This window comes from Giraffa tippelskirchi, chromosome 7, assembly GCF_054371585.1.
Source record: "Giraffa tippelskirchi isolate mGirTip1 chromosome 7, T2T-mGirTip1v1.2.pri, whole genome shotgun sequence".
NCBI lineage: Eukaryota > Metazoa > Chordata > Mammalia > Artiodactyla > Giraffidae > Giraffa > Giraffa tippelskirchi.
Genome location: NC_137281.1, coordinates 65,664,714 through 65,690,175, shown reverse-complemented (window position 1 = coordinate 65,690,175; position 25,462 = coordinate 65,664,714). Strand labels below are relative to the sequence as shown.

Here is a 25,462-nt window from a genome sequence, read left to right as displayed (position 1 = left end):
AAGGGGTTACGGAAACAGAAAAGAGCCTAAATTGTCAATACAATCCGACGAAAAAGCCCCGATACGGACGTCCAAGGTTGTGTGAAAGGAAATTAGACGACCAAACTAGGATCCTCAGGAGAGTATCGGAGAAGGCGATGGCGACCCACTCCAGTACTCTTGCCTGGAAAATGCCCTGGACGGAGGAGCCTGGTAGGCTGCAGGCCATGGGGTCGCGCAGAGTCAGACACGACTGAAGTGACTTAGCCGCAGCGGCAGCAGCAGGACAGTATGCTATTGGGAATACAACAACACACACAGATCCAGATCGATGGAATAAAGTTGAGGGTCCAGAAACAAACCCCGGCATCCAAGGTCAACTCATCTCTGACACAGAAGGGGAGAATATCCAAATGGGAACAAGAAAGCCTCTTCAATCAATGTCCATGGGAAAACCAGACAGCTACATCTGAAGAACGCTATTGGTTTTGATCTCACACCACCTCAATATCGGGGAAAAACCTCACCCTAAAGACTGATGTCATGAGATAGCTAGAAAGAAGCGTAGGTCAAAGGCTCCTTAACATCAGAGTCTCCTTGCCATTTGCTGGGCGGAGGTAGAAATGGGTCTCTTCAAGTAAGGGAAAGAGGGAAACCAAGTACACCAATGGGTTTCCATCCAATGGAACCTCTTCACAACAGAGAAGCTAAGCATTCACAAATGCAAAAGATAGGAAACGGAACATGAGAGACTCCTTGCAAGTGGTGTATCTGAGAAGGGGTTCATATGGAAAGAGACGAAGAATGCACAGCACTCAGATTCCAAGAAACACCACCACCACCCTTGACCCTTCCCCCATGACCAACTCCGACCTAAAGCCTTTCTCTCCCTCTAACCTATCCCTAAAACATAACCCTCATCTAATCATATACATGTGCATTCCTAGCATCCATCCATCCACACACGAGAGAGAAAGAGGAAGACACAGACTGAATCGAGAAAGGAAAAGAGAGGGACACAGCCAGAGAGAGACACGGAACTAAAGAGAGGAAAGGAGTCGATGGTCCAGACTTTTCATCAATCTGTCTCGAAGGTAGAAGCAATGACAGCGCCCATCCACCCCAGAAGGGGGAAACGGACGGAAGGTTTGGAGAGGAAAAGACAAGAACGCAGGGAGCCATTAGAAGCTCAGCCACCCGCAGAAGCCGAGCTGGGACACTTGAACAGAATCTCAATGGAAACAGAGGACCAGAAAGTTGGCTACTCTTTTCTATCAGAGAGGGAGACCTTCGAGTCTTCCTTTCGGTCCTCCAACTTGCATGCAGGGTCTCCAAACAGTCAGGAGGGGGAGTGCCTTTTCCTGGGTACCACGGCGCATCCAGGCCTCGTTCTGCCCCATTCTGTGCTGTGTCAGCCCTGGATGGAGTCTTTCTTTCTGAAGTCTCAGCGCACAAGCTCCACGTGATATCAGCCCCAGGTGGAAAGGCATGGAGCTGCTCGTAGGCCGACAGACCTAGGAAACAGATGGGAGAATGACCCCCACTCTGCAGATGGAGAGACCGGGGAAACCCTGAGGGGCATATGCTTGTCCAGGGCCACACCACTTATGAGAAGAAGGAGCCTGGTCTGAGAGCAGTGGGGTCCTCGGAGCTCAGGCCCTGGCTGCACCCAGGCCTCCCCAGGGCTGTGGGCTGGGCTGTGTGGCTGTCACTGTGCCTGCACATGGCCTAAGGGGGGTGGTCGAGCAGTCAGAAACCCAGAGATTCCCTTGCGAAGTTTTGGGGAAGGGACCTCAGCACGAACCCCAGGAAATGATGTCACCTGCCGGCAACAGAACCCAACAGAACCCGCAACCCGGGTATCCAGGCCTCCAGAGCGGAGAGGAGCCCCCAGCCAGATCACTTGCTGCCAGGATGTTCTGCTGTTTGCCCCTGCCCAGAGGCCGGGGCCTCAGGAGAGCTCACAGGCAGTGTGCGTGGGCACCCTGTCGACGTTGGCTCAGGGCACCCCCGAGAGGCCTCTGGCCCTTTGCCCGGAGAAACAGAAAGGTAACACGGGGAGCCCCAGGCGGGGCCGGGCCACCTCTCCCGTGCCACCCGGAAACACCGGGTCCTTTGCCTGTGTGTGTGGATGCGGGTTTCTCGGGGTGTGTCTCCCTCAAGGAAGCCCAGGCGGATGTGGGGTCAGAAGCCTGCGGACAAGTTGTGTCCACACCCCAGGGGAGAGCAGGCTGGGTGGGATGGGGAGAGTGCGGGCAGCGCCGGCCGCCCAGGCTGACCTCACACCCTCAGGTGGGTCTCTTTCCTCCCGGGTGGGGATCTGAGCAGACACACGTCTCTGACCCTTCTGGGAAGAGAAGTTCGAGCAGGCAGAAGCAGCGGCTCCACTGGCCAGGCCCAGCTCGGAAAACTCCCAGCACGGCTGGCTGACGGTCACTGTCGTTGCAGAGCTTCCCACGTGATGAGGCCGAGGACGGGGACACCCCGTCCACCTCCCAGAGGGAGGGGTCGGAGCACCACCCCCCCGCCCGTGAGGCCCAGTGCAGGCTCCAGGTGAGCGTGCCCACGGAGGCATCAGCCCCACCGGGGGCGAAGCGGAGGCGGGGAAGGCCTGCTGCCGAGACACCGCCCAGGATACACCCGGCGGCCCAGTCTGAGGCTGCCACGGAGCTCAGCACACCCGGCTCCGACCCAGAGTCCCGAGAACCCCGGCCTCTGAGGCAGCAGGAGGACCTGGAGCCCAGCACGCCAGAGCACAGAGGTGAGGACGCTGGGGCTGGTGCACGGGAGTGTGTGGGGAGGGGGTGCTGAGCTACACACGGACGAGTCCCCGAAAGATGCTGCTGGGCCTGCAGCAAGCGCTGGCCTCACACCCCCACCCCCATCTTGCACACTTCAGTCCCAAAAGACATCCGACCCTGGGTATTCTTTGGGAATCTCTTGGAAGCTTTCTGTCCCGGGATACGCACATGCCAAGGCTGGCCTGTGGGCAAACTTTGCTTCTCCCCCAGCTCTAGCACTGGCCTCCAACTGGAACCAGGCTCTACTTCCCAGACCTGTCCCTACAGAGGTGGTGGCTCCAGGTGCAGGACCCAGGGATCCACCGAGGCCAGATGGAGAACCGAGACTTGCCCTCGCAGAGACACCAGGCCAGCTGGGTACTGGCCAGCACACCGGGCAGATCGGATCTCCGTGCCTGCAGGGCCCCCAGCCCCAGGCACTGATGTCCCACCCCCTCAGCCAGAACCTCCACCTCCACGTGCACCTGTACCTGCTCGGGCTTTGGCAGGAGAACCCGAGGCAGAGGAGGAGTCACCGCCTCGGCAGGGAGAGCCTGCCCTGGCTCCCGCGCAACACCCAGACGCCGACGATGACTCACTCGCCCCTGCAGGAAGAACGAGCCCCCGCTCTGGGCAGAGACCCAGAGCCCTTGCCGGAAACACCACGTCCAGGGGAGCGGTCGGCTCTGCAGCCTCCATCCCTGTCTGCTCACCGTGGACGCCGGCAACTCGGTCTGCCCCCAGGGGACATGGAGTTCCTTTCCCCTGAACTGCTTTGCATTTGGTTTGTTTCCACCTTTCTGGTGATGTTTTATTTTGTGTATGGTTTCCTGTATTTCTCTTGGTTAAGTTGGGATTAGTAAACTTTTTCATCATTGTTGCAATTTGGGAACACTGTTGTGTAACTCTGGTGATACTGTGTTACCATCCCACTTTGTAGTTTCAGACCCGTTCGATCTTTATGCCCCACCCCCCAACAAAGCCTGGATTCAAGGCAAGCACGCCCTGTTCATCCCTCCCCCCGATCCTGAACACAATTTCATCTTTTCTTTCTGCATTCCTTCCTATATTCTTGGTGTCCCCAATCAATGACTCTCAGTGAAATGACTGAAGGAGTTTTTTTCGGACTCTCCACCTACTGTAAGACTCCATTGGAGAGTTCTCATTTGTATGTCATTTGAACTAGCCTTTGATAGCTGAAAGGACGGTGTACGTCCTTTCAAGATATCATGTGCCAAACGAAGCCCTTTTGGCAAATGCCATCATTATCTCCAGGCAGGCATTGCTGTTTGAAGGGTGACATCTCAGCCAGAAGGCAGAGGCTGAGCTCCTCTTGTTGCACCAGCTCCCAAAAGAAGCCAAGAAAGGGAGCTGGAACAACAAACCACCCCAACGCCCAGGAAAGCGTTCTTCACGACAGAAGGCTAGAAAATGACCCAACAACCTTGTGGCCCAGAACCCCTCTAAAAAATCACTGTTCCATAAAAAAGAGAAACACATGGGAAGTTCCAAGGAGAGGCAATGCCCATGGCCAGTGTACTTTAGAGACGGCCTGACCGCTCCGGGGAAGACACGCACCGACGGAACCCCTTGGGAAACAGCAGTGATAGTCCTCACCGTCGTAAGGGTTTCCTCTGGGGACAACCTGCCCTGGGCACCACATGAGGGAGCAGACCGGCTTCTCTTCCTCTGCCCCCACACCATTCACTCATGAAGGCAGCTCAGGTGTTCTCATGCCCTGCCTGCCTGCCTGCCTGCCTGGCTCATCCGTGAGCTGTGCCCACCTCCAGGGCAGGACTCCACCTTCTCCTCTCTGTGTACCGTGAATCTGCACACAGTGGGCTTTCAGAACCTTAGGAGACTTGAGCCATTCCCACTGGAGCCAGAACCCTCCCCAGGAAGGAAAACAGCTGTGGAGTCATTTTGGCCCCAGCACTGGTTCCCAAACCCTGGCGGCTCCTACAGCCTCTACGGTGTGAAGAGGGAGGTCCCTTTTGACAGAGCTTTCCGGCTGTCAGATCTAAGCTGTTGTTTCCCTGTCAGCTGTGTCTCTTCCGTTGCAGCCAGGTGGGCCACGCTGCTCCAAAGGAGCTCACAAGCTGAGTTGCAAGGGAGGTATTGAGAGGACAGGGATGGCTACAACGTGCTGCAAACTGAGTGAGGGTCCCCACAATCCTCAGCAAAGGTCTGTGGTGTGCAAGTGGGGAGTAGAGGGCCCCCAAGTTCCAAAGGAAGGGAGGTACTCGGGAGCTAAAGCCCTTGGCTGCTGTGGTAGCAGCTGCAGATGGCAGCTCGTCCACAGCGCACTTCGAATGAGGTCATATGAGCGGGACTCTGGAAATGGCTCCGAAATCCAGAGAAAGGGGTCAGGGTATGTGGGAATCCGGCGGGGGTGGGGGGTGGATGAAGGAAGGTGTCCTTCCTCTCTCCAGTGCAATTTGGTTTGGTGAGTCTCAAAGCTACCAGATGGCACTTCCCAAGTCAGGCCCCCGCAGGAATCAGGGTGGGCTGCGTGCCTCGGCCCCTGCCACAGGGACAAGCCACACCAGTGGCCTCCCTGAGCTCAAATGGCCGGATCTGGGGGTTCTGTCTGGGTGCACACCTCCTTGCTGTGGCCAAGTTCCCCCCTTCTCTGAGCACCAGCTTCATCCTCTTGAAGGAGGACATCGATTGCTACCTTGGCACGTTACTCTCTTCATCCTGTGAAGACTCATTAGGCTTATCCTACAATTACTAGCTGGCCCGAAGAGATATCTCCTGAATCCAGATTAAGCTGGAGTCTCCCAGGCTCATCTGGCATGTCTTCCCTGAAGTCTGCCAAAACCCACACCCTTGCATTTCCAGGGACTCCCCTTAGCCAGCTGGGCAGAAAACCCAGCATGCTTCAAACAAGCTGACAGACAAGCGGGAGAGGACTCACGGGCAGACGGCCTCCCTCAGGTCTCGGGTGGAGCTCTGGGACCACAGCAGCAACGGGCCATCCCAGCCCCTGGGCTCAGCAGCGCCCTCATTCTCAGGCCGGCGGCTCTGCCCTGAGGGGAGCAGGAAGGTCACCAACTGCCGCAGGCGGACCTCAAGCCCCTCCCACTGCTGGAGCCTGACCTCCCCCGGCCCCACCCCTTCCCCTACCCCAGCAGGACGAGAGCTCGTCTTCCCCTGGCTTCCAACGTGAGGCCCGGCCCTGGGCCCCGATTGGGCACTGCCCCAGTCCGGAGCCAATCACAGTGGCCAGGGAGGTGGAACGCACCGATTGGCCAGGGCCAGGTCATGTGACCATGCTCCCCAGGAAACTCAGATATTACCAAGATTCCCTAACAAAACAATGAACAAAATTATCCAGTAAACGCAAACCGTACTTTTTAATGAGGCCAATGTCACAGAAAAAAAAAAAAAAAGCTTCACAATGAACTGCTCAAGGAAGCTACTAAATAAACTTTCAGAAAAGTTAAGTCTTTTTTTTTTTTTTTTTTTAATAGGGTGACGGAGAGCTATACCTTTCCCATCTATGTGAATTTAGGTTTAAACTAGATTTCCCTTGGCTATTATATAAGACAAAAAACCCCACATCACCCCCTTTCACTCCCCCCACCCCCAAAAAGTGTTTTAGTCTATTGAGTTTTTGTGTCCTCAGTTGTGTCTGATTCACGGCAACTCACGAACTCTACACAGCCAGGCTCTTCCGTCCATGGAATTCAGGGCAATTTTTTTCTGTCACAATAAATGCCCACCCTGGGTGATCCAAAGGCAAGGGCTCAGAGGCTCCTGAGAGAATAACTCCTTTCAGCTGAGCACAGAGCTGGCTCCTCACTGGGATGCCTGTGGCCTGGGGCTCCCAGAGGGAACAGCAGCACTCGCCCCACCGTGTGGTCACTGCTGCAAGTGCAGGCTGCTCCTCACTCCCCCTTGACAGTGTCCCTGAGGGCAGAACAGTGTGAATCTACTCAAGGTGGAAATGCAAACTCCGATGCAACCAAACTTCCCACAAGGTCTCCAAAACCACTCAGGAACAGGGAATTGGAAACTGCAGGGCATGACATGAATGGAGATGGAGACTTGACACCTTACACCGAGTTCACTTCCAGTTATCCCTAGACAAAGTTTCCATGAAAACTTGTCACAAATCTAGAAGAACAATGAGCAGAAACCGGACACGTGCTTTGAGTCTTCACACACAAAACTAAAAGGCAGTCCACAAAACAACCCAGAGAATACAGTGGACTTTGCAAAATCAAAGATATCTACCGTGGGAAAGACCTCATTACAAAAGCAAAAGACAGGTCATACATCGCAAGACGAATGAGTGGAAACACAAAGCTTCTCAAGGACGTGTCTCCAAACAGACAAAGAACACCAACACAACAAGCCTGTGAAAACTAGGGAAAGGTCTGAAGGGACGCCAGACTGAGGAAGACACACACAGAGTATCCCGGATGATGTCCAGCACTGAGGGCCTGAAGAAACAACAGTCTAGTTGCACTCCCTCAGGCCTGTGTGACCCTGGATGAGGCCTCTGTTTCCCGGTGGCTCTGAGAGATGGACAGGGAGGAAGGGGAAGAGAAATCACTTGCACTTCTAATACTCACCGCAAAGTCTTCCAATGAGAAGGGAATTATCACCCCCACTGACAATGCCATTCACTGAAGTGATACCCACGAGTCCATCTAACCCAGAAGGGAAGGAAGGACCTGTTCTCACAAAACGGCGAGAGATGGAAGAAAGAAGATCAAGCCCACACCAATCACTGGAAAGAGAAGCTGTGCTCAGGGCTTGAAAGAATTCCTATTGGGAAAATGATGTCACAGCCCCACAAGGCAATCCACAGCTTCGATGCTATTCCTCCCAAAATGCCAATGCATGTTCGCACCGAACAAAGAATTGCAAAAGGGGTTACGGAAACAGAAAAGAGCCTAAATTGTCAATACAATCCGACGAAAAAGCCCCGATACGGACGTCCAAGGTTGTGTGAAAGGAAATTAGACGACCAAACTAGGATCCTCAGGAGAGTATCGGAGAAGGCGATGGCGACCCACTCCAGTACTCTTGCCTGGAAAATGCCCTGGACGGAGGAGCCTGGTAGGCTGCAGGCCATGGGGTCGCGCAGAGTCAGACACGACTGAAGTGACTTAGCCGCAGCGGCAGCAGCAGGACAGTATGCTATTGGGAATACAACAACACACACAGATCCAGATCGATGGAATAAAGTTGAGGGTCCAGAAACAAACCCCGGCATCCAAGGTCAACTCATCTCTGACACAGAAGGGGAGAATATCCAAATGGGAACAAGAAAGCCTCTTCAATCAATGTCCATGGGAAAACCAGACAGCTACATCTGAAGAACGCTATTGGTTTTGATCTCACACCACCTCAATATCGGGGAAAAACCTCACCCTAAAGACTGATGTCATGAGATAGCTAGAAAGAAGCGTAGGTCAAAGGCTCCTTAACATCAGAGTCTCCTTGCCATTTGCTGGGCGGAGGTAGAAATGGGTCTCTTCAAGTAAGGGAAAGAGGGAAACCAAGTACACCAATGGGTTTCCATCCAATGGAACCTCTTCACAACAGAGAAGCTAAGCATTCACAAATGCAAAAGATAGGAAACGGAACATGAGAGACTCCTTGCAAGTGGTGTATCTGAGAAGGGGTTCATATGGAAAGAGATGAAGAATGCACAGCACTCAGATTCCAAGAAACACCACCACCACCCTTGACCCTTCCCCCATGACCAACTCCGACCTAAAGCCTTTCTCTCCCTCTAACCTATCCCTAAAACATAACCCTCATCTAATCATATACATGTGCATTCCTAGCATCCATCCATCCACACACGAGAGAGAAAGAGGAAGACACAGACTGAATCGAGAAAGGAAAAGAGAGGGACACAGCCAGAGAGAGACACGGAACCAAAGAGAGGAAAGGAGTCGATGGTCCAGACTTTTCATCAATCTGTCTCGAAGGTAGAAGCAATGACAGCGCCCATCCACCCCAGAAGGGGGAAACGGACGGAAGGTTTGGAGAGGAAAAGACAAGAACGCAGGGAGCCATTAGAAGCTCAGCCACCCGCAGAAGCCGAGCTGGGACACTTGAACAGAATCTCAATGGAAACAGAGGACCAGAAAGTTGGCTACTCTTTTCTATCAGAGAGGGAGACCTTCGAGTCTTCCTTTCGGTCCTCCAACTTGCATGCGGGGTCTCAAAACAGTCAGGAGGGGGAGTGCCTTTTCCTGGGTACCACGGCGCATCCAGGCCTCGTTCTGCCCCATTCTGTGCTGTGTCAGCCCTGGATGGAGTCTTTCTTTCTGAAGTCTCAGCGCACAAGCTCCACGTGATATCAGCCCCAGGTGGAAAGGCATGGAGCTGCTCGTAGGCCGACAGACCTAGGAAACAGATGGGAGAATGACCCCCACTCTGCAGATGGAGAGACCGGGGAAACCCTGAGGGGCATATGCTTGTCCAGGGCCACACCACTTATGAGAAGAAGGAGCCTGGTCTGAGAGCAGCGGGGTCCTCGGAGCTCAGGCCCTGGCTGCACCCAGGCCTCCCCAGGGCTGTGGGCTGGACTGTGTGGCTGTCACTGTGCCTGCACATGGCCTAAGGGGGGTGGTCGAGCAGTCAGAAACCCAGAGATTCCCTTGCGAAGTTTTGGGGAAGGGACCTCAGCACGAACCCCAGGAAATGATGTCACCTGCCGGCAACAGAACCCAACAGAACCCGCAACCCGGGTATCCAGGCCTCCAGAGCGGAGAGGAGCCCCCAGCCAGATCACTTGCTGCCAGGATGTTCTGCTGTTTGCCCCTGCCCAGAGGCCGGGGCCTCAGGAGAGCTCACAGGCAGTGTGCGTGGGCACCCTGTCGACGTTGGCTCAGGGCACCCCCGAGAGGCCTCTGGCCCTTTGCCCGGAGAAACAGAAAGGTAACACGGGGAGCCCCAGGCGGGGCCGGGCCACCTCTCCCATGCCACCCGGAAACAGCGGGTCCTTTGCCTGTGTGTGTGGATGCGGGTTTCTCGGGGTGTGTCTCCCTCAAGGAAGCCCAGGCGGATGTGGGGTCAGAAGCCTGCGGACAAGTTGTGTCCACACCCCAGGGGAGAGCAGGCTGGGTGGGATGGGGAGAGTGCGGGCAGCGCCGGCCGCCCAGGCTGACCTCACACCCTCAGGTGGGTCTCTTTCCTCCCGGGTGGGGATCTGAGCAGACACACGTCTCTGACCCTTCTGGGAAGAGAAGTTCGAGCAGGCAGAAGCAGCGGCTCCACTGGCCAGGCCCAGCTCGGAAAACTCCCAGCACGGCTGGCTGACGGTCACTGTCGTTGCAGAGCTTCCCACGTGATGAGGCCGAGGACGGGGACACCCCGTCCACCTCCCGGAGGGAGGGGTCGGAGCACCACCCCCCCGCCCGTGAGGCCCAGTGCAGGCTCCAGGTGAGCGTGCCCACGGAGGCATCAGCCCCACCGGGGGCGAAGCGGAGGCGGGGAAGGCCTGCTGCCGAGACACCGCCCAGGATACACCCGGCGGCCCAGTCTGAGGCTGCCACGGAGTTCAGCACACCCGGCTCCGACCCAGAGTCCCGAGAACCCCGGTCTCTGAGGCAGCAGGAGGACCTGGAGCCCAGCACGCCAGAGCACAGATGTGAGGACGCTGGGGCTGGTGCACGGGAGTGTGTGGGGAGGGGGTGCTGAGGTACACACGGACGAGTCCCCGAAAGATGCTGCTGGGCCTGCAGCAAGCGCTGGCCTCACACCCCCACCCCCATCTTGCACACTTCAGTCCCAAAAGACATCCGACCCTGGGTATTCTTTGGGAATCTCTTGGAAGCTTTCTGTCCCGGGATACGCACATGCCAAGGCTGGCCTGTGGGCAAACTTTGCTTCTCCCCCAGCTCTAGCACTGGCCTCCAACTGGAACCAGGCTCTACTTCCCAGACCTGTCCCTACAGAGGTGGTGGCTCCAGGTGCAGGACCCAGGGATCCACCGAGGCCAGATGGAGAACCGAGACTTGCCCTCGCAGAGACACCAGGCCAGCTGGGTACTGGCCAGCACACCGGGCAGATCGGATCTCCGTGCCTGCAGGGCCCCCAGCCCCAGGCACTGATGTCCCACCCCCTCAGCCAGAACCTCCACCTCCACGTGCACCTGTACCTGCTCGGGCTTTGGCAGGAGAACCCGAGGCAGAGGAGGAGTCACCGCCTCGGCAGGGAGAGCCTGCCCTGGCTCCCGCGCAACACCCAGACGCCGACGATGACTCACTCGCCCCTGCAGGAAGAACGAGCCCCCGCTCTGGGCAGAGACCCAGAGCCCTTGCCGGAAACACCACGTCCAGGGGAGCGGTCGGCTCTGCAGCCTCCATCCCTGTCTGCTCACCGTGGACGCCGGCAACTCGGTCTGCCCCCAGGGGACATGGAGTTCCTTTCCCCTGAACTGCTTTGCATTTGGTTTGTTTCCACCTTTCTGGTGATGTTTTATTTTGTGTATGGTTTCCTGTATTTCTCTTGGTTAAGTTGGGATTAGTAAACTTTTTCATCATTGTTGCAATTTGGGAACACTGTTGTGTAACTCTGGTGATACTGTGTTACCATCCCACTTTGTAGTTTCAGACCCCTTCGATCTTTATGCCCCACCCCCCAACAAAGCCTGGATTCAAGGCAAGCACGCCCTGTTCATCCCTCCCCCCGATCCTGAACACAATTTCATCTTTTCTTTCTGCATTCCTTCCTATATTCTTGGTGTCCCCAATCAATGACTCTCAGTGAAATGACTGAAGGAGTTTTTTTCGGACTCTCCACCTACTGTAAGACTCCATTGGAGAGTTCTCATTTGTATGTCATTTGAACTAGCCTTTGATAGCTGAAAGGACGGTGTACGTCCTTTCAAGATATCATGTGCCAAACGAAGCCCTTTTGGCAAATGCCATCATTATCTCCAGGCAGGCATTGCTGTTTGAAGGGTGACATCTCAGCCAGAAGGCAGAGGCTGAGCTCCTCTTGTTGCACCAGCTCCCAAAAGAAGCCAAGAAAGGGAGCTGGAACAACAAACCACCCCAACGCCCAGGAAAGCGTTCTTCACGACAGAAGGCTAGAAAATGACCCAACAACCTTGTGGCCCAGAACCCCTCTAAAAAATCACTGTTCCATAAAAAAGAGAAACACATGGGAAGTTCCAAGGAGAGGCAATGCCCATGGCCAGTGTACTTTAGAGACGGCCTGACCGCTCCGGGGAAGACACGCACCGACGGAACCCCTTGGGAAACAGCAGTGATAGTCCTCACCGTCGTAAGGGTTTCCTCTGGGGACAACCTGCCCTGGGCACCACATGAGGGAGCAGACCGGCTTCTCTTCCTCTGCCCCCACACCATTCACTCATGAAGGCAGCTCAGGTGTTCTCATGCCCTGCCTGCCTGCCTGCCTGCCTGGCTCATCCGTGAGCTGTGCCCACCTCCAGGGCAGGACTCCACCTTCTCCTCTCTGTGTACCGTGAATCTGCACACAGTGGGCTTTCAGAACCTTAGGAGACTTGAGCCATTCCCACTGGAGCCAGAACCCTCCCCAGGAAGGAAAACAGCAGTGGAGTCATTTTGGCCCCAGCACTGGTTCCCAAACCCTGGCGGCTCCTACAGCCTCTACGGTGTGAAGAGGGAGGTCCCTTTTGACAGAGCTTTCCGGCTGTCAGATCTAAGCTGTTGTTTCCCTGTCAGCTGTGTCTCTTCCGTTGCAGCCAGGTGGGCCACGCTGCTCCAAAGGAGCTCACAAGCTGAGTTGCAAGGGAGGTATTGAGAGGACAGGGATGGCTACAACGTGCTGCAAACTGAGTGAGGGTCCCCACAATCCTCAGCAAAGGTCTGTGGTGTGCAAGTGGGGAGTAGAGGGCCCCCAAGTTCCAAAGGAAGGGAGGTACTCGGGAGCTAAAGCCCTTGGCTGCTGTGGTAGCAGCTGCACATGGCAGCTCGTCCACAGTGCACTTCGAATGAGGTCATATGAGCGGGACTCTGGAAATGGCTCCGAAATCCAGAGAAAGGGGTCAGGGTATGTGGGAATCCGGCGGGGGTGGGGGGTGGATGAAGGAAGGTGTCCTTCCTCTCTCCAGTGCAATTTGGTTTGGTGAGTCTCAAAGCTACCAGATGGCACTTCCCAAGTCAGGCCCCCGCAGGAATCAGGGTGGGCTGCGTGCCTCGGCCCCTGCCACAGGGACAAGCCACACCAGTGGCCTCCCTGAGCTCAAATGGCCGGATCTGGGGGTTCTGTCTGGGTGCACACCTCCTTGCTGTGGCCAAGTTCCCCCCTTCTCTGAGCACCAGCTTCATCCTCTCGAAGGAGGACATCGATTGCTACCTTGGCACGTTACTCTCTTCATCCTGTGAAGACTCATTAGGCTTATCCTACAATTACTAGCTGGCCCGAAGAGATATCTCCTGAATCCAGATTAAGCTGGAGTCTCCCAGGCTCATCTGGCATGTCTTCCCTGAAGTCTGCCAAAACCCACACCCTTGCATTTCCAGGGACTCCCCTTAGCCAGCTGGGCAGAAAACCCAGCATGCTTCAAACAAGCTGACAGACAAGCGGGAGAGGACTCACGGGCAGACGGCCTCCCTCAGGTCTCGGGTGGAGCTCTGGGACCACAGCAGCAACGGGCCATCCCAGCCCCTGGGCTCAGCAGCGCCCTCATTCTCAGGCCGGCGGCTCTGCCCTGAGGGGAGCAGGAAGGTCACCAACTGCCGCAGGCGGACCTCAAGCCCCTCCCACTGCTGGAGCCTGACCTCCCCCGGCCCCACCCCTTCCCCTACCCCAGCAGGACGAGAGCTCGTCTTCCCCTGGCTTCCAACGTGAGGCCCGGCCCTGGGCCCCGATTGGGCACTGCCCCAGTCCGGAGCCAATCACAGTGGCCAGGGAGGTGGAGCGCACCGATTGGCCAGGGCCAGGTCATGTGACCATGCTCCCCAGGAAACTCAGATATTACCAAGATTCCCTAACAAAACAATGAACAAAATTATCCAGTAAACGCAAACCGTACTTTTTAATGAGGCCAATGTCACAGAAAAAAAAAAAAAAGCTTCACAATGAACTGCTCAAGGAAGCTACTAAATAAACTTTCAGAAAAGTTAAGTCGTTTTTTTTTTTTTTTTTTAATAGGGTGACGGAGAGCTATACCTTTCCCATCTATGTGAATTTAGGTTTAAACTAGATTTCCCTTGGCTATTATATAAGACAAAAAACCCCACATCACCCCCTTTCACTCCCCCCACCCCCAAAAAGTGTTTTAGTCTATTGAGTTTTTGTGTCCTCAGTTGTGTCTGATTCACGGCAACTCACGAACTCTACACAGCCAGGCTCTTCCGTCCATGGAATTCAGGGCAATTTTTTTCTGTCACAATAAATGCCCACCCTGGGTGATCCAAAGGCAAGGGCTCAGAGGCTCCTGAGAGAATAACTCCTTTCAGCTGAGCACAGAGCTGGCTCCTCACTGGGATGCCTGTGGCCTGGGGCTCCCAGAGGGAACAGCAGCACTCGCCCCACCGTGTGGTCACTGCTGCAAGTGCAGGCTGCTCCTCACTCCCCCTTGACAGTGTCCCTGAGGGCAGAACAGTGTGAATCTACTCAAGGTGGAAATGCAAACTCCGATGCAACCAAACTTCCCACAAGGTCTCCAAAACCACTCAGGAACAGGGAATTGGAAACTGCAGGGCATGACATGAATGGAGATGGAGACTTGACACCTTACACCGAGTTCACTTCCAGTTATCCCTAGACAAAGTTTCCATGAAAACTTGTCACAAATCTAGAAGAACAATGAGCAGAAACCGGACACGTGCTTTGAGTCTTCACACACAAAACTAAAAGGCAGTCCACAAAACAACCCAGAGAATACAGTGGACTTTGCAAAATCAAAGATATCTACCGTGGGAAAGACCTCATTACAAAAGCAAAAGACAGGTCATACATCGCGAGACGAATGAGTGGAAACACAAAGCTTCTCAAGGACGTGTCTCCAAACAGACAAAGAACACCAACACAACAAGCCTGTGAAAACTAGGGAAAGGTCTGAAGGGACGCCAGACTGAGGAAGACACACACAGAGTATCCCGGATGATGTCCAGCACTGAGGGCCTGAAGAAACAACAGTCTAGTTGCACTCCCTCAGGCCTGTGTGACCCTGGATGAGGCCTCTGTTTCCCGGTGGCTCTGAGAGATGGACAGGGAGGAAGGGGAAGAGAAATCACTTGCACTTCTAATACTCACCGCAAAGTCTTCCAATGAGAAGGGAATTATCACCCCCACTGACAATGCCATTCACTGAAGTGATACCCACGAGTCCATCTAACCCAGAAGGGAAGGAAGGACCTGTTCTCACAAAACGGCGAGAGATGGAAGAAAGAAGATCAAGCCCACACCAATCACTGGAAAGAGAAGCTGTGCTCAGGGCTTGAAAGAATTCCTATTGGGAAAATGATGTCACAGCCCCACAAGGCAATCCACAGCTTCGATGCTATTCCTCCCAAAATGCCAATGCATGTTCGCACCGAACAAAGAATTGCAAAAGGGGTTACGGAAACAGAAAAGAGCCTAAATTGTCAATACAATCCGACGAAAAAGCCCCGATACGGACGTCCAAGGTTGTGTGAAAGGAAATTAGACGACCAAACTAGGATCCTCAGGAGAGTATCGGAGAAGGCGATGGCGACCCACTCCAGTACTCTTGCCTGGAAAATGCCCTGGACGGAGGAGCCTGGTAGGCTGCAGGCCATGGGGTCGCGCAGAGTCAGACACGACTGAAGTGACTTAGCCGCAGGGGCAGCAGCAGGACAGTATGCTATTGGGAATACAACAACACACACAGATCCAGATCGATGGAATAAAGTTGAGGGTCCAGAAACAAACCCCGGCATCCAAGGTCAACTCATCTCTGACACAGAAGGGGAGAATATCCAAATGGGAACAAGAAAGCCTCTTCAATCAATGGCCATGGGAAAACCAGACAGCTACATCTGAAGAACGCTATTGGTTTTGATCTCACACCACCTCAATATCGGGGAAAAACCTCACCCTAAAGACTGATGTCATGAGATAGCTAGAAAGAAGCGTAGGTCAAAGGCTCCTTAACATCAGAGTCTCCTTGCCATTTGCTGGGCGGAGGTAGAAATGGGTCTCTTCAAGTAAGGGAAAGAGGGAAACCAAGTACACCAATGGGTTTCCATCCAATGGAACCTCTTCACAACAGAGAAGCTAAGCATTCACAAATGCAAAAGATAGGAAACGGAACATGAGAGACTCCTTGCAAGTGGTGTATCTGAGAAGGGGTTCATATGGAAAGAGACGAAGAATGCACAGCACTCAGATTCCAAGAAACACCACCACCACCCTTGACCCTTCCCCCATGACCAACTCCGACCTAAAGCCTTTCTCTCCCTCTAACCTATCCCTAAAACATAACCCTCATCTAATCATATACATGTGCATTCCTAGCATCCATCCATCCACACACGAGAGAGAAAGAGGAAGACACAGACTGAATCGAGAAAGGAAAAGAGAGGGACACAGCCAGAGAGAGACACGGAACCAAAGAGAGGAAAGGAGTCGATGGTCCAGACTTTTCATCAATCTGTCTCGAAGGTAGAAGCAATGACAGCGCCCATCCACCCCAGAAGGGGGAAACGGACGGAAGGTTTGGAGAGGAAAAGACAAGAACGCAGGGAGCCATTAGAAGCTCAGCCACCCGCAGAAGCCGAGCTGGGACACTTGAACAGAATCTCAATGGAAACAGAGGACCAGAAAGTTGGCTACTCTTTTCTATCAGAGAGGGAGACCTTCGAGTCTTCCTTTCGGTCCTCCAACTTGCATGCGGGGTCTCAAAACAGTCAGGAGGGGGAGTGCCTTTTCCTGGGTACCACGGTGCATCCAGGCCTCGTTCTGCCCCATTCTGTGCTGTGTCAGCCCTGGATGGAGTCTTTCTTTCTGAAGTCTCAGCGCACAAGCTCCACGTGATATCAGCCCCAGGTGGAAAGGCATGGAGCTGCTCGTAGGCCGACAGACCTAGGAAACAGATGGGAGAATGACCCCCACTCTGCAGATGGAGAGACCGGGGAAACCCTGAGGGGCATATGCTTGTCCAGGGCCACACCACTTATGAGAAGAAGGAGCCTGGTCTGAGAGCAGCGGGGTCCTCGGAGCTCAGGCCCTGGCTGCACCCAGGCCTCCCCAGGGCTGTGGGCTGGACTGTGTGGCTGTCACTGTGCCTGCACATGGCCTAAGGGGGGTGGTCGAGCAGTCAGAAACCCAGAGATTCCCTTGCGAAGTTTTGGGGAAGGGACCTCAGCACGAACCCCAGGAAATGATGTCACCTGCCGGCAACAGAACCCAACAGAACCCGCAACCCGGGTATCCAGGCCTCCAGAGCGGAGAGGAGCCCCCAGCCAGATCACTTGCTGCCAGGATGTTCTGCTGTTTGCCCCTGCCCAGAGGCCGGGGCCTCAGGAGAGCTCACAGGCAGTGTGCGTGGGCACCCTGTCGACGTTGGCTCAGGGCACCCCCGAGAGGCCTCTGGCCCTTTGCCCGGAGAAACAGAAAGGTAACACGGGGAGCCCCAGGCGGGGCCGGGCCACCTCTCCCATGCCACCCGGAAACAGCGGGTCCTTTGCCTGTGTGTGTGGATGCGGGTTTCTCGGGGTGTGTCTCCCTCAAGGAAGCCCAGGCGGATGTGGGGTCAGAAGCCTGCGGACAAGTTGTGTCCACACCCCAGGGGAGAGCAGGCTGGGTGGGATGGGGAGAGTGCGGGCAGCGCCGGCCGCCCAGGCTGACCTCACACCCTCAGGTGGGTCTCTTTCCTCCCGGGTGGGGATCTGAGCAGACACACGTCTCTGACCCTTCTGGGAAGAGAAGTTCGAGCAGGCAGAAGCAGCGGCTCCACTGGCCAGGCCCAGCTCGGAAAACTCCCAGCACGGCTGGCTGACGGTCACTGTCGTTGCAGAGCTTCCCACGTGATGAGGCCGAGGACGGGGACACCCCGTCCACCTCCCGGAGGGAGGGGTCGGAGCACCACCCCCCCGCCCGTGAGGCCCAGTGCAGGCTCCAGGTGAGCGTGCCCACGGAGGCATCAGCCCCACCGGGGGCGAAGCGGAGGCGGGGAAGGCCTGCTGCCGAGACACCACCCAGGATACACCCGGCGGCCCAGTCTGAGGCGGCCACGGAGCTCAGCACACCCGGCTCCGACCCAGAGTCCCGAGAACCCCGGCCTCTGAGGCAGCAGGAGGACCTGGAGCCCAGCACGCCAGAGCACAGAGGTGAGGACGCTGGGGCTGGTGCACGGGAGTGTGTGGGGAGGGGGTGCTGAGCTACACACGGACGAGTCCCCGAAAGATGCTGCTGGGCCTGCAGCAAGCGCTGGCCTCACACCCCCACCCCCATCTTGCACACTTCAGTCCCAAAAGACATCCGACCCTGGGTATTCTTTGGGAATCTCTTGGAAGCTTTCTGTCCCGGGATACGCACATGCCAAGGCTGGCCTGTGGGCAAACTTTGCTTCTCCCCCAGCTCTAGCACTGGCCTCCAACTGGAACCAGGCTCTACTTCCCAGACCTGTCCCTACAGAGGTGGTGGCTCCAGGTGCAGGACCCAGGGATCCACCGAGGCCAGATGGAGAACCGAGACTTGCCCTCGCAGAGACACCAGGCCAGCTGGGTACTGGCCAGCACACCGGGCAGATCGGATCTCCGTGCCTGCAGGGCCCCCAGCCCCAGGCACTGATGTCCCACCCCCTCAGCCAGAACCTCCACCTCCACGTGCACCTGTACCTGCTCGGGCTTTGGCAGGAGAACCCGAGGCAGAGGAGGAGTCACCGCCTCGGCAGGGAGAGCCTGCCCTGGCTCCCGCGCAACACCCAGACGCCGACGATGACTCACTCGCCCCTGCAGGAAGAACGAGCCCCCGCTCTGGGCAGAGACCCAGAGCCCTTGCCGGAAACACCACGTCCAGGGGAGCGGTCGGCTCTGCAGCCTCCATCCCTGTCTGCTCACCGTGGACGCCGGCAACTCGGTCTGCCCCCAGGGGACATGGAGTTCCTTTCCCCTGAACTGCTTTGCATTTGGTTTGTTTCCACCTTTCTGGTGATGTTTTATTTTGTGTATGGTTTCCTGTATTTCTCTTGGTTAAGTTGGGATTAGTAAACTTTTTCATCATTGTTGCAATTTGGGAACACTGTTGTGTAACTCTGGTGATACTGTGTTACCATCCCAATTTGTAGTTTCAGACCCGTTCGATCTTTATGCCCCACCCCCCAACAAAGCCTGGATTCAAGGCAAGCACGCCCTGTTCATCCCTCCCCCCGATCCTGAACACAATTTCATCTTTTCTTTCTGCATTCCTTCCTATATTCTTGGTGTCCCCAATCAATGACTCTCAGTGAAATGACTGAAGGAGTTTTTTTCGGACTCTCCACCTACTGTAAGACTCCACTGGAGAGTTCTCATTTGTATGTCATTTGAACTAGCCTTTGATAGCTGAAAGGACGGTGTACGTCCTTTCAAGATATCATGTGCCAAACGAAGCCCTTTTGGCAAATGCCATCATTATCTCCAGGCAGGCATTGCTGTTTGAAGGGTGACATCTCAGCCAGAAGGCAGAGGCTGAGCTCCTCTTGTTGCACCAGCTCCCAAAAGAAGCCAAGAAAGGGAGCTGGAACAACAAACCACCCCAACGCCCAGGAAAGCGTTCTTCACGACAGAAGGCTAGAAAATGACCCAACAACCTTGTGGCCCAGAACCCCTCTAAAAAATCACTGTTCCATAAAAAAGAGAAACACATGGGAAGTTCCAAGGAGAGGCAATGCCCATGGCCAGTGTACTTTAGAGACGGCCTGACCGCTCCGGGGAAGACACGCACCGACGGAACCCCTTGGGAAACAGCAGTGATAGTCCTCACCGTCGTAAGGGTTTCCTCTGGGGACAACCTGCCCTGGGCACCACATGAGGGAGCAGACCGGCTTCTCTTCCTCTGCCCCCACACCATTCACTCATGAAGGCAGCTCAGGTGTTCTCATGCCCTGCCTGCCTGCCTGCCTGCCTGGCTCATCCGTGAGCTGTGCCCACCTCCAGGGCAGGACTCCACCTTCTCCTCTCTGTGTACCGTGAATCTGCACACAGTGGGCTTTCAGAACCTTAGGAGACTTGAGCCATTCCCACTGGAGCCAGAACCCTCCCCAGGAAGGAAAACAGCTGTGGAGTCATTTTGGCCCCAGCACTGGTTCCCAAACCCTGGCGGCTCCTACAGCCTCTACGGTGTGAAGAGGGAGGTCCCTTTTGACAGAGCTTTCCGGCTGTCAGATCTAAGCTGTTGTTTCCCTGTCAGCTGTGTCTCTTCCGTTGCAGCCAGGTGGGCCACGCTGCTCCAAAGGAGCTCACAAGCTGAGTTGCAAGGGAGGTATTGAGAGGACAGGGATGGCTACAACGTGCTGCAAACTGAGTGAGGGTCCCCACAATCCTCAGCAAAGGTCTGTGGTGTGCAAGTGGGGAGTAGAGGGCCCCCAAGTTCCAAAGGAAGGGAGGTACTCGGGAGCTAAAGCCCTTGGCTGCTGTGGTAGCAGCTGCACATGGCAGCTCGTCCACAGTGCACTTCGAATGAGGTCATATGAGCGGGACTCTGGAAATGGCTCCGAAATCCAGAGAAAGGGGTCAGGGTATGTGGGAATCCGGCGGGGGTGGGGGGTGGATGAAGGAAGGTGTCCTTCCTCTCTCCAGTGCAATTTGGTTTGGTGAGTCTCAAAGCTACCAGATGGCACTTCCCAAGTCAGGCCCCCGCAGGAATCAGGGTGGGCTGCGTGCCTCGGCCCCTGCCACAGGGACAAGCCACACCAGTGGCCTCCCTGAGCTCAAATGGCCGGATCTGGGGGTTCTGTCTGGGTGCACACCTCCTTGCTGTGGCCAAGTTCCCCCCTTCTCTGAGCACCAGCTTCATCCTCTCGAAGGAGGACATCGATTGCTACCTTGGCACGTTACTCTCTTCATCCTGTGAAGACTCATTAGGCTTATCCTACAATTACTAGCTGGCCCGAAGAGATATCTCCTGAATCCAGATTAAGCTGGAGTCTCCCAGGCTCATCTGGCATGTCTTCCCTGAAGTCTGCCAAAACCCACACCCTTGCATTTCCAGGGACTCCCCTTAGCCAGCTGGGCAGAAAACCCAGCATGCTTCAAACAAGCTGACAGACAAGCGGGAGAGGACTCACGGGCAGACGGCCTCCCTCAGGTCTCGGGTGGAGCTCTGGGACCACAGCAGCAACGGGCCATCCCAGCCCCTGGGCTCAGCAGCGCCCTCATTCTCAGGCCGGCGGCTCTGCCCTGAGGGGAGCAGGAAGGTCACCAACTGCCGCAGGCGGACCTCAAGCCCCTCCCACTGCTGGAGCCTGACCTCCCCCGGCCCCACCCCTTCCCCTACCCCAGCAGGACGAGAGCTCGTCTTCCCCTGGCTTCCAACGTGAGGCCCGGCCCTGGGCCCCGATTGGGCACTGCCCCAGTCCGGAGCCAATCACAGTGGCCAGGGAGGTGGAACGCACCGATTGGCCAGGGCCAGGTCATGTGACCATGCTCCCCAGGAAACTCAGATATTACCAAGATTCCCTAACAAAACAATGAACAAAATTATCCAGTAAACGCAAACCGTACTTTTTAATGAGGCCAATGTCACAGAAAAAAAAAAAAAAAGCTTCACAATGAACTGCTCAAGGAAGCTACTAAATAAACTTTCAGAAAAGTTAAGTCTTTTTTTTTTTTTTTTTTTTAATAGGGTGACGGAGAGCTATACCTTTCCCATCTATGTGAATTTAGGTTTAAACTAGATTTCCCTTGGCTATTATATAAGACAAAAAACCCCACATCACCCCCTTTCACTCCCCCCACCCCCAAAAAGTGTTTTAGTCTATTGAGTTTTTGTGTCCTCAGTTGTGTCTGATTCACGGCAACTCACGAACTCTACACAGCCAGGCTCTTCCGTCCATGGAATTCAGGGCAATTTTTTTCTGTCACAATAAATGCCCACCCTGGGTGATCCAAAGGCAAGGGCTCAGAGGCTCCTGAGAGAATAACTCCTTTCAGCTGAGCACAGAGCTGGCTCCTCACTGGGATGCCTGTGGCCTGGGGCTCCCAGAGGGAACAGCAGCACTCGCCCCACCGTGTGGTCACTGCTGCAAGTGCAGGCTGCTCCTCACTCCCCCTTGACAGTGTCCCTGAGGGCAGAACAGTGTGAATCTACTCAAGGTGGAAATGCAAACTCCGATGCAACCAAACTTCCCACAAGGTCTCCAAAACCACTCAGGAACAGGGAATTGGAAACTGCAGGGCATGACATGAATGGAGATGGAGACTTGACACCTTACACCGAGTTCACTTCCAGTTATCCCTAGACAAAGTTTCCATGAAAACTTGTCACAAATCTAGAAGAACAATGAGCAGAAACCGGACACGTGCTTTGAGTCTTCACACACAAAACTAAAAGGCAGTCCACAAAACAGCCCAGAGAATACAGTGGACTTTGCAAAATCAAAGATATCTACCGTGGGAAAGACCTCATTACAAAAGCAAAAGACAGGTCATACATCGCGAGACGAATGAGTGGAAACACAAAGCTTCTCAAGGACGTGTCTCCAAACAGACAAAGAACACCAACACAACAAGCCTGTGAAAACTAGGGAAAGGTCTGAAGGGACGCCAGACTGAGGAAGACACACACAGAGTATCCCGGATGATGTCCAGCACTGAGGGCCTGAAGAAACAACAGTCTAGTTGCACTCCCTCAGGCCTGTGTGACCCTGGATGAGGCCTCTGTTTCCCGGTGGCTCTGAGAGATGGACAGGGAGGAAGGGGAAGAGAAATCACTTGCACTTCTAATACTCACCGCAAAGTCTTCCAATGAGAAGGGAATTATCACCCCCACTGACAATGCCATTCACTGAAGTGATACCCACGAGTCCATCTAACCCAGAAGGGAAGGAAGGACCTGTTCTCACAAAACGGCGAGAGATGGAAGAAAGAAGATCAAGCCCACACCAATCACTGGAAAGAGAAGCTGTGCTCAGGGCTTGAAAGAATTCCTATTGGGAAAATGATGTCACAGCCCCACAAGGCAATCCACAGCTTCGATGCTATTCCTCCCAAAATGCCAATGCATGTTCGCACCGAACAAAGAATTGCAAAAGGGGTTACGGAAACAGAAAAGAGCCTAAATTGTCAATACAATCCGACGAAAAAGCCCCGATACGGACGTCCAAGGTTGTGTGAAAGGAAATTAGACGACCAAACTAGGATCCTCAGGAGAGTATCGGAGAAGGCGATGGCGACCCACTCCAGTACTCTTGCCTGGAAAATGCCCTGGACGGAGGAGCCTGGTAGGCTGCAGGCCATGGGGTCGCGCAGAGTCAGACACGACTGAAGTGACTTAGCCGCAGCGGCAGCAGCAGGACAGTATGCTATTGGGAATACAACAACACACACAGATCCAGATCGATGGAATAAAGTTGAGGGTCCAGAAACAAACCCCGGCATCCAAGGTCAACTCATCTCTGACACAGAAGGGGAGAATATCCAAATGGGAACAAGAAAGCCTCTTCAATCAATGTCCATGGGAAAACCAGACAGCTACATCTGAAGAACGCTATTGGTTTTGATCTCACACCACCTCAATATCGGGGAAAAACCTCACCCTAAAGACTGATGTCATGAGATAGCTAGAAAGAAGCGTAGGTCAAAGGCTCCTTAACATCAGAGTCTCCTTGCCATTTGCTGGGCGGAGGTAGAAATGGGTCTCTTCAAGTAAGGGAAAGAGGGAAACCAAGTACACCAATGGGTTTCCATCCAATGGAACCTCTTCACAACAGAGAAGCTAAGCATTCACAAATGCAAAAGATAGGAAACGGAACATGAGAGACTCCTTGCAAGTGGTGTATCTGAGAAGGGGTTCATATGGAAAGAGATGAAGAATGCACAGCACTCAGATTCCAAGAAACACCACCACCACCCTTGACCCTTCCCCCATGACCAACTCCGACCTAAAGCCTTTCTCTCCCTCTAACCTATCCCTAAAACATAACCCTCATCTAATCATATACATGTGCATTCCTAGCATCCATCCATCCACACACGAGAGAGAAAGAGGAAGACACAGACTGAATCGAGAAAGGAAAAGAGAGGGACACAGCCAGAGAGAGACACGGAACCAAAGAGAGGAAAGGAGTCGATGGTCCAGACTTTTCATCAATCTGTCTCGAAGGTAGAAGCAATGACAGCGCCCATCCACCCCAGAAGGGGGAAACGGACGGAAGGTTTGGAGAGGAAAAGACAAGAACGCAGGGAGCCATTAGAAGCTCAGCCACCCGCAGAAGCCGAGCTGGGACACTTGAACAGAATCTCAATGGAAACAGAGGACCAGAAAGTTGGCTACTCTTTTCTATCAGAGAGGGAGACCTTCGAGTCTTCCTTTCGGTCCTCCAACTTGCATGCGGGGTCTCAAAACAGTCAGGAGGGGGAGTGCCTTTTCCTGGGTACCACGGCGCATCCAGGCCTCGTTCTGCCCCATTCTGTGCTGTGTCAGCCCTGGATGGAGTCTTTCTTTCTGAAGTCTCAGCGCACAAGCTCCACGTGATATCAGCCCCAGGTGGAAAGGCATGGAGCTGCTCGTAGGCCGACAGACCTAGGAAACAGATGGGAGAATGACCCCCACTCTGCAGATGGAGAGACCGGGGAAACCCTGAGGGGCATATGCTTGTCCAGGGCCACACCACTTATGAGAAGAAGGAGCCTGGTCTGAGAGAAGCGGGGTCCTCGGAGCTCAGGCCCTGGCTGCACCCAGGCCTCCCCAGGGCTGTGGGCTGGACTGTGTGGCTGTCACTGTGCCTGCACATGGCCTAAGGGGGGTGGTCGAGCAGTCAGAAACCCAGAGATTCCCTTGGGAAGTTTTGGGGAAGGGACCTCAGCACGAACCCCAGGAAATGATGTCACCTGCCGGCAACAGAACCCAACAGAACCCGCAACCCGGGTATCCAGGCCTCCAGAGCGGAGAGGAGCCCCCAGCCAGATCACTTGCTGCCAGGATGTTCTGCTGTTTGCCCCTGCCCAGAGGCCGGGGCCTCAGGAGAGCTCACAGGCAGTGTGCGTGGGCACCCTGTCGACGTTGGCTCAGGGCACCCCCGAGAGGCCTCTGGCCCTTTGCCCGGAGAAACAGAAAGGTAACACGGGGAGCCCCAGGCGGGGCCGGGCCACCTCTCCCATGCCACCCGGAAACACCGGGTCCTTTGCCTGTGTGTGTGGATGCGGGTTTCTCGGGGTGTGTCTCCCTCAAGGAAGCCCAGGCGGATGTGGGGTCAGAAGCCTGCGGACAAGTTGTGTCCACACCCCAGGGGAGAGCAGGCTGGGTGGGATGGGGAGAGTGCGGGCAGCGCCGGCCGCCCAGGCTGACCTCACACCCTCAGGTGGGTCTCTTTCCTCCCGGGTGGGGATCTGAGCAGACACACGTCTCTGACCCTTCTGGGAAGAGAAGTTCGAGCAGGCAGAAGCAGCGGCTCCACTGGCCAGGCCCAGCTCGGAAAACTCCCAGCACGGCTGGCTGACGGTCACTGTCGTTGCAGAGCTTCCCACGTGATGAGGCCGAGGACGGGGACACCCCGTCCACCTCCCGGAGGGAGGGGTCGGAGCACCACCCCCCCGCCCGTGAGGCCCAGTGCAGGCTCCAGGTGAGCGTGC

General features: G+C 55.0%; 1 protein-coding gene and 1 long non-coding RNA gene across 2 annotated transcripts in view; one reads left to right on the top strand and one right to left on the bottom strand.

The window, feature by feature from the left end:
* LOC145514126 (uncharacterized) overlaps positions 1–25,462 on the bottom strand; it is a 196,427-nt gene that overhangs the window by 137,158 nt on the left and 33,807 nt on the right. The window lies entirely within an intron of this gene.
* On the top strand, positions 13,812–18,922 carry LOC145514081 (uncharacterized). The gene is made up of 3 exons (XM_081511161.1): positions 13,812–17,307; positions 17,707–18,019; positions 18,270–18,922. The coding sequence occupies exons 1-3, from the start codon at positions 17,071–17,073 to the stop codon at positions 18,896–18,898; spliced, it is 1,179 nt and encodes a 392-aa protein (XP_081367287.1). The 5' UTR covers positions 13,812–17,070; the 3' UTR covers positions 18,899–18,922.